Here is an 8,916-nt window from a genome sequence, read left to right on the forward strand (position 1 = left end):
CACCACTCCCTGCAGCTCCGGAGAGCCAGCCTTGAGGGCTTTTTGTTGTTCTCTGTAGGGCTGGACAGTGCTGGGGTGGGGGGGTGCGGACCACGATCTCCAGCTGGCTCTGAACGCCTGCGCCCCAGGGGCCAGGAGGCCTGGAGGCAGCAGGAGGCCAGGAGTTCTGCACACTCTGGGCACCTCGCGAGTTACCTGGGGGACCCATCTGGGCAGACCCCCCCCCCCCGCCCCCTGAACTGACCAGTTCTGGCACTTTCAAACAACTGGGAAGGGGGCCCTGGGGGCACTCTTTCCTCCGTTTGCGGGTCCGTCCTTCTCGGTACCCAGGCCGTATGAGCTGTGTGCCTGGAGTGCGTCCCTCCCTGGCCTTCAGTTGTTCCTGCATTAGAATAGAACAGGGCGGGCGCTGGGCTGGGGAGAGGCTGGGCCTAACTCTTGCTTTGGTTGAAGCAGCTGGTTTCTACGACTGCTGTGAAAGTGCACGCATGCACTCACGCACACTCCCTCCACACCTCCCGGAAGGGAACAGAGACACTGTGAAAACAGGGAACTTTAGTATAAATAAGAGGTCCTGGGGGACAGGGAGGGCCCCGAGGGGCTTCCATAATTTAACACTCTTCAAAAGCACAAACAACAGCAGGGGCAGGGTGGGGGCCAGGGCAGGGGTAGGCCACCCCCACCCTGCCCACAGGATGAGGGGCACATTGCAGAGCTTGTGGGTGGGGAGCTTCTCCCCCAGGAGTGACCAGTCACATGCTGGGGACAGGGAGGAGGCGAACACTGATGTTTCAGAGGAAGGGGTCATTGTACTTGGCAGTGGGTGGGGACAAGGCTGAGGCCACACAGGCCACTACATCCCCCCAAGTGTCTGGGCCAGTCTGGGGGGCCCTCTGACCCCCATATTTGTGCAGGGCAAGGGACTGGAGCAGTCCATCCATCATGGTTAGTCTTGTTAATACATTGATCCGTGAGGTCAGCAGGAGGGTTATGGCTAGGAGGCAGGGAACATGGGTGAGGAACCCCGACATCCATGGCTTCACACCACTGTGCCACTCGGGGAGTTGCCTGGTTGGGAGGAGATGCCCTGGGGAAGATGAGAGGGGAGACAGGAGGGTTAGAGGCCGCCTGGGGCTCCCATCAGTCCCCCAGGGAGGGAGCCAGCCAGGAGTTCCCAAGGCGGCTGCCACCTGGCCTTGACCTTCAGTCCACCCAAGCACCCCCAGAGGCTGAGCCCCGCCCCCAGGCCACTGCTCTAGAAAACTCCCATCTCCACTAGCTTCCCTGACCCCACAGGTGGTATTCTCAGACAATAGTTAAAGTCCTCAGCTGGTCCTGAGCAGAAAGGATAGGGTAGGGGTGGAGAGGATGGGGATAACTTGGGGCTCTTTCTGACTTGGGGGTTACAGGGAAAGAACTCGGGACGATCCTACCTCTACCACTGACTTGCTGGGTGACCTGGGCCAACTTCCTTCCCCTGTCTGGGCCTCGGCCTCCTCGTCTGTGAACTAGGGAGATAGAGGGGTCTCTTTCAGGACTCACCAGACTCTCCAAATCCCAACGACCCTGCCTCTGAGACTGTTAGAAAGTTCTAAGGATTCATGGCCCTACAGTTTTGAAACCACTTTCTGAGGGAACCAAGCCTCGGCCCTCAGACCTAGCATCTTGGGTGTACAAGCCCAAACCCCGCAGAGCTGAGCCACCTGAGACAAGAGCTCCAAAGATGGAAGGTGCCAGGCCTGTGCTTCCCCTACTGGAATCTTCCCCACCTTCCTGAAGCCCATGGCTACTCCAGGAGATGGATACATCCACCCACCACCCACCTTTCAGGCTCCCTAAGAGGTGATGGAGGTCAGCGAGGAGCGGTGACTTGCCCAGGGTCACAGAGGGAGCAGCACTGGAACCCAAGCTGGGATTCCACAAGCTGTGACTCCAGTGGACGGGCTTAGATCCAGAGTCTGAGATCCACACCAGAAAGTGGGCCCACAGACTCAGTGTTGCCCACAGAATTTGACCCGCATTCAAGGGTTTCACAATTCAAAAATCCTATTTCCAGGAGAAAACACAGATCTGGCTTCAAGTGACAAGTGATAAGACCTGCCTGTGCCGGGTCCACTGGCTGCCCTTCAGATAGCTGGCCATGGTCGTCACCACTCCCAGCTGTCTCTTCTACCTAAGCCTCTCTCTGCTGCCATGGAGAGTTCTAAAAGCCCACTACTCTAAGATCTGAGAAGTCTTGCTCTAGGACACTGGAGATTTCCCTGGCTTCCCCTCAACCCTCAAGGCTAAAGGCTGTGGCTGTGACAGGCCCTCCTGCCAATGCCTGCCTCTTCCTGGGCTCCAGGGGGGCTGGCGTGGGGCCACTCACCGCCTTGCCCGGCCGGGCCCAGGTACAGATGAGGCCCTCCTGGCAGGCGGTGATGATGCAGTCCTCCAGGAAGAGGAGGACCGTGAGGCGCTCCTGGGCGATCTTCTTGCACACGAGGGGCTCGAGCAGTGGCACCTCGTGGATGCGTGGGCACAGCGCAGTGCCCAGCACCTTGGCTGGGTCCAGCCGGCTGCGGGGGGCAGGGCCGCTGGGCTTGTCCCCCCCACCGCTGCCCCCACTGCCGCCCCGGCTGATATTGCCCAGGCTATGGTAGCGCTTGTGCTCTTTCTCCGACCCCCGGTCCCGCCGCTCCTGCAGTGTGAGCGTGGCGAAGCGGCCGATGCTGAACGGTGTGCCCGGCTCTGTGGCGGCGCCCGGGCCACCTGCCTTGCCGCTGCCCGCCGGGTGTGGGAGGCTGTTGGAGCGGGACAGTGAGCGGGGCAGGGGGCCGGGGCCTGGCTCGGCACCCCGGGAGCTGCTGGCGGCGGGGGGCGTGGTGCCAGGCGTGCCAGGGAGGGTGCGGGTACGGGCCAGGGGCGGGTGCGGGTAAAGCACGTCTTCGGTGAGGTCCCACAGGCAGAACTGTGTGTCCTGGCCAGCAGAGCCGAAGCGGTAGGTGATGGGGCCAGCTTTGGGCAGTGGGGAGAGGGGGGCTCCCCCACCTGAGCCCGTGCCCCCCGCGTCGGGCTCCTCTTCCTCCTCGCCACTCCGCTCACCATCACCGCTGGCCGCCGCTGCCTCCTCGGCCCTTGTGGTATAGGGGTCAAAGGCCACAGCATTGACCCAGGACTTGTGGCCGTGGCCTCGGGCCACCACACGGCCCTCAGCAAAGGACCACACGGTGACCAGGTCATCTTCACCACCTGTCACGACATAGCGCCCGTCTGGGCTCCAGCACACACACAGCAGGCCCCCAAAGTAGCTCTTCATGAGCCCCCGCAGGAGCATGGAGTCGAAGTGGAAGACGCGCAGGCAGCCATCCTGGCTAACGCAGGCCAGGTGCCGGCCGTCGGGCGAGAAGGCAAACTCGTTGAGGGGCCCCTCGCCCACTGCCCATTTGGCCAGAGGGTTGCGGGGCGCCTTGCTCTTGGCAGCGTAGACGGCAAAGCCCTCGCCCTGCTTCAGCAGGCTGTACTGGGGCGGGGCCGAGGCGCACGGGTGGCTGACATTGTACAGGTACAGGTGGCCGCTGGCATGTGATGCCAGGAACAGGCTCTCTGACTCAGGCAGCCACTTCAGATATGTCACCTTGGTCTTGTCGATCAGCCGCTGCCAGGAGAGATGGTGGGGGTCGGGGAAGGCAGTCTGCTCCTGGCAGACCTCCTCCCCGACCTGGCTCCCCGAAACGGCCCTCACACATGGCCTGGACCTCCTCGGAGAGGGGCCCCACACTGAGGGAAAGGATGGACACCAGGCCAAAGGAATGCCAAGGAAGCAGGGCTACCTATGAAGCAGTCACAGGGAGTTCTACAGAGCCTTGTTGTCCCGTCTTCAGTATGGGGACAGTCCTGCCTTCCAGAGAACTCTCCTCATCTAACTATGTCCACTGTCTTTACTGTGTCAGGCTTCAGCAAGAGATCAATTCACAGAACATCAGCTCCCCCAAAGAAGGGATCTTTATCAGTGTGGCCCACTGGTCTAGCCCCAGAGCACAGACCTGTGCACACAGGAGGTGCCTGGAAATGATTTGCTGGACACAAGAGTGACAGCCCCACCTGCCAGCTGCTCATGTGCCTCTGCTCCTTTCCCCCCCACAACCCATATCCAATCCTCTGCTAATACTCAGAACCTGCCCTCTTTTCCCCCTGCCCCCCAATCTACTTCAACCACCCCTGCACTGGCCTAACTGGCCACCAGGCCACCACTGCCACTCTGTTGCCAGACAGATGCTGTTAAAAGGTAAGCTGGCACCAGGCACTCTAACACTAACCAATGGCAGCTGTTCTCAAGCAGGGTTCCAGAGAACTGAGCCTTGAAGCTCCTTGGCACCCACTGTACACAACGAATTAACTTCTTCTCCAGGCATCTAAGTTGCTTCTCATTCTTGGGAACGTTTGAAAATAATCAAATTGGGGCACCCGGGTGGTTCAATCTGTTAAGCATCTGCTTTCGGCTCAGGTCATGATCTTAGGGTCCTGGGATCAAGCCCCACATCGGGCTCCCTGCTCAGCAAGAAGCCTGCTTCTCCCTCTGCCCCTCATCTCACTCGTGCTCTCTCTCAAATAAATAAATAAAATCTTAAAGAATCAAACGATTTCTGTGTTTTCTGGCTAAAATGAACTCTAGTCAAGAAAGGATCTGAAAGCCAAGGTTTTTCCATGACCCTCCAGACCCTCCATAGGCAAGTCTCTCCCAGTTATTTCTCAGGACCCAACTACCACCCTCCCCTCCATAACTGCTCTGGCCACACAGCCTTTCTGCTGTCCTGCTTCCAGGCTTTGGTCCTAGCTGTTTCCTTTACTCAGAATGTCCTCCCCTGATAACTTTCTTGCCTCCTTCAGGTCTTTGTTTCAATGCCATCCCCGAGTAAAGCCTTTCCTGACCAGCCTACTTAATTTAAACCTCACCAAGCACTCTACATCTCCCTTCCCCACTGGATTCTTCTCTGTGGCACTCACCACCTTCTGACATACAGCATAATTAACTTGGTAACTGTCTGCTTCATCCAGCTAGATGAAGGCCCCACAAAGGCAGGGCCCTCTGTTTTGTTCACTAAGATGTGAGATTCCTGTACTTAGAATAACAGCTGGCACAGGACAAACGCTCAATAAATATTTTGTGAATGGATGAGCTAGGGCATTTTTAATCCATTTACTGTTGTTGCCCTCGATCCCTTCTGCCATTTGTACATTCTGTATATTTACTGAGAACACCTCCTCCGAATGGAGAGAAGACAGAGGACAAGAGCAGCCCTCGCCCACGGATAAGATCGTTCCTCGGCATGTCCTTTGGCACCAGGTCTAGCCAGGACTGCGTTATCTCCACGTATGAATTCATAACAGTCCTGTGAGGCAGGGATGAGAATCCCATTTTGCAGAGAAGTAAAACTGAGGCTCAGGAGGGACAGTCACCTCTCCAAACACCACACAGTGAGTAAAGGGCGCCGTAAGGATTTGACTCCAATGCCCGAGGGCCCAGAATTTGAAGACCAAGAACTCTGACTTCAAACAAGTCTCAACTAGTAACTGGTCTCCGGTGTCTCCCCTGCAGCATGGGCACAATCCCTAACTCTAGGATGAACACAAAGGAGTAATGTGTTCACAAAGGGCTAACAGCGCAGGCCCCAAGCACAGCAGGTGCCACCGTCATCACTCGCTGCTATCATGCTAGCTGCTTTCTGTGAACCCGCACCATCTGTCAGTTTGTCCCGTCTCTCCTGTATCCTGCCCCTCTCAGGCCTCTGCAGCTCCCCAGGCAGCTGCAGTCTCATGGCAATGGTGTGTGGGTGGTGAATGGGGAGGGGGAGCCAATATAGGCCCTGGGGCCCATAATCACCTCTTCGTTGAATAGCTTGCTGGTGTCCTTCTTGATGAGATCCAGGTACTGCACCTGGCCGGCTGAGAACCCCACCAGTAGGGAGATGGTCTCTGTGGCAGCAGTGAACTGGTTGAAGTCATGGCAGGTGGGCTGGGTGCCCTTATAGATCCGCTTGTCAATTGGCTTGTTGAGGTCAATGGACTTGAGCAATGGGAGAAAAGGAGTTAACAGCTTTTACCACTGAGAAGAAGGAAGAGGGTGTTGAGGTTGGGGGAAACCACTAAGAGGAAGCAGGGTGAAATCCCTGAGTGAAGCGGGTAGGTGGGTGGGTGAGTGGGCAACCACAGACAGGAAAGGGGACCCAAATCATAAAGCCAGAAAACAGGCAGGAAGGTTCCCCCCTCCCCCACCCCATAGGAGACCACAGTGCCTCCCCCCAAAGTTGGACCCCCTAACTTTAGGGACACCCTTGCATGCAATATCAAGGCTAGGGGTCCCCACAGTCCCTGAGCTCCAATTCCTTTCCAGTCCTGGCCCATAAACTCAGCAACTCCCTTGGATCTTAGCAATTCAATATTCCAAGCTCTCCAAAACACAGGGTCACCCCAATCCCTGGGACTTTAAGGCCTCACATCCCAGGATTCTCCTTACTTTGGAGTCCCTAAATCTCAGGACTCCCATTACAGTTTGTGGATGCATTAAATCTCACGGTCCTCCACATTTTTGGTCCTTCATCACCTCAGGGTTCTCAGGATCTCCATCACTTTTGGGGGCCACCATAACCTCCAGGGGTCTCATTTTCTTGGGGACTTCCATCACTCGAGATACCCATCACACCTGAGGATGTCCCCTTAGGGCTCTTATCACTCCCAGCTCCCCATCAGCTCAGAGATTCTCATTCTCTCCAGGACCCCCATGATTCTCCAGGACCCCTGCAGGATCTCCATCACCTCTAAATGCCCCATCAATTCCACAATTATTCTCCCTCTGGGGTCCCAAAGTTTCAAGATCCCCTCCTAACACCTCTGGACTTACAAAATCCCTGGGCTTTCCATCACTTTCAAGCTTGCATCACCTCATGATTCCCTATCACCTGCAGATTCCCTACCACTTAGAACCATGGAGGATCCCATACCACTTCCGAATCTCTCCAAAATACCACTCCTGAAGCCCTACGCATAACCAGAGGGCCTCCCATATTCCCACCACCTTTTAGAGTTTTGCATTACCTCGGGGCACCCATCCCCCTGGGAGGTCCGTCACATCGAGGATGGCTATCTCAGAACCCCATATCAATTCAGGGACCCTCCTATCACTTCTGGATCACCTCAAGGGGCCCTATCCTCTCTGCCAGCACCGCGGCCACCACGATGCAGGCCGCTCACCCGTTGGCTCCCGCGTCGGCAGCAGCCGGGGTAGAAATAGAGCTCGCGGCCCAAGTTGAAGCAGACGCGGTCTCCTCCGGCACCGAGCCCCGCGGGCGTGGCGGGCGGTTCCCCGGCCCCGGCGCTGTCGGGCTCCCCGAGGCGCACGAGGCTGAGGCGCACCGCCGGCAGCGCGGGCCCTGGCCCCGGGCCTGCGGGCGGCGGGGACGGCGCGGAGCCCGCGGCGCCGGGGCCGGAGGAGGAGGCAGGGCCGGGCGGGGGCTGCGGCGGCTGGGGCGGCGCCGGGGTCTGGGCGGAAGCCGGACCCGACCTGCGAGCGGCGCCATCGCCGGGGAGCAGCTTGTAGAAGCCCTCGCGGGTGCGGAACTGCGACTTGATTTCCGCGCAGTCCCCCATGGCAGCGCCGGGGCCCGAGCCGCCCTCCGCGCCGCCCGCCGCCATCTTGGGCGCCCCCCCCCCCCAGCCCGGGCCCCGCCGCTGCCGGACCGCCGCCCGCCGCCGGGCCCCCTGCCGGAAGCCGCGGGCCCGCGCCGGAAGGGGTGGGGTGGTCACCCAGGCGACGCCTCTTCGATTGGCAACAGGATCTGAAGGCGGGATGAGCTCCGGTTGTCGCTCGGGTAACGGTTCGGGGGCTAGGGGGCGGGGCGAAAGGTGGGCGTGGCGTTTGTGCCCGCGTCCGACGTGTGGTTGGCTGGGGGGCGCGGCCCAGAGGGAAATTGGGCGGGGTCAGGGAAAAGCACAAATCCCTAGCAACTGGCGCCCTGGGAACCGTTTGCCTAGCAACGGAGGGCCCCTCAAGAGATGGCCTGGTTCATAACCTGGCTTTGCCATCACGACACAGACGACCCCAGTGATTCCAGTGCCTCCTTAGACTCCCAACATACACCTTCCTGACCTTCAGTGTTTCCCTCTGACGTCTTAAAATCCCCGACAGGCGACAGCATCTCCAGACGTTCCTCCCCACCCTTGATGATCCCCTAAATCCCGATGATCTCCAGAGTCTCCATAAAACTCCAAGGGTGTTTTCATCCAACCTACTACCAATTAACGTTAACCCCAAACATTTCCACATTTCCCACCAGCCTCCGGTGTGTATCTCCATGACTTCACTATCTTCAACAGTCTCACTTGGTCCTCCAACACCCTCTTCTGACTCCAGAGTTTTCATGGGTCCCCACAATGCCTGCATGTCCTGATTAGTAATCCCAAAAGCTCTTGCTGATCCCACGAGCCTCCGCTGATCGACAGTGCCCCTCACTTCTCCTGAAGCCACCCTGCCCCAACACAGAACCTCTTTGACCCATCCTTAGTGGTCTCTCAGATTTCTCACCAGAAGGTGCCAGAGGCATCTCACACTCAACAAGTCCCACAATGAAACTGACATCTTTCTTCAAGTCCTGCTCCTCTCCTGTATCCCCCCACCTGAGAGCTCACACTGTTATGCCCCCAGTCACCCAGGCTGCAGACCTCCCTAGATCTGTATCGTCTCCCTTCACCCCTGCTTCTGGACCCCAAGTCTTTTTCATTCCGTCACTTGAAGTCCTTTTTTCCAGTCCCTTTCTCTGCATAGCCCTGGTCCAAAGTCCTCCTCTCTTGCTCAGGCCATCTCAGCATCAGCCTTGTCTCTGCTTCCCCAGACTCTCCTCCTGCCCCTCTATGTACATTCCACTTGGCATCTAGAAAAGT

At 58.1% G+C, this 8,916-nt stretch overlaps 1 protein-coding gene across 2 annotated transcripts; it reads right to left on the reverse strand.

Moving 5' to 3' along the window:
• Positions 1-535: 535 nt before the first annotated feature.
• Positions 536-7,724, reverse strand: DMWD (DM1 locus, WD repeat containing). 2 transcript variants are annotated; one of them, XM_026014245.2, is made up of 5 exons: positions 7,231-7,724; positions 5,864-6,046; positions 2,369-3,637; positions 1,434-1,508; positions 536-1,087 (listed from the first exon to the last, which is right to left on the reverse strand). In XM_026014245.2, exons 1-5 carry the CDS (start codon positions 7,669-7,671, stop codon positions 1,040-1,042), a joined length of 2,016 nt encoding a protein of 671 aa, XP_025870030.2. In that variant the 5' UTR covers positions 7,672-7,724; the 3' UTR covers positions 536-1,039. The 2 variants fall into 2 exon arrangements, with proteins under 2 accessions (XP_025870030.2, XP_072611221.1); XM_072755120.1 differs by lacking the exon at positions 1,434-1,508 and having other exon boundaries at positions 7,231-7,712.
• Between the last annotated feature and the right edge of the window lie 1,192 nt (positions 7,725-8,916).

Source organism: Vulpes vulpes, chromosome 1 (assembly GCF_048418805.1).
Source record: "Vulpes vulpes isolate BD-2025 chromosome 1, VulVul3, whole genome shotgun sequence".
In the NCBI taxonomy this organism is placed as follows: domain Eukaryota; kingdom Metazoa; phylum Chordata; class Mammalia; order Carnivora; family Canidae; genus Vulpes; species Vulpes vulpes.

Coding starts and splice junctions, on each gene's coding strand:
- DMWD (XM_026014245.2), bottom strand. CDS start 7,671: ATGGCGGCGGGCGGCGCGGAGGGCGGCTCGGGCCCCGGCGCTGCCATG. Junction 6,047..7,230: donor GCCGACGCGGGAGCCAACGG/GTGAGCGGCCTG, acceptor CCATTGCTCAAG/TCCATTGACCTCAACAAGCC. Junction 3,638..5,863: donor GCAAGCTATTCAACGAAGAG/GTGATTATGGGC, acceptor CTCTCCTGGCAG/CGGCTGATCGACAAGACCAA.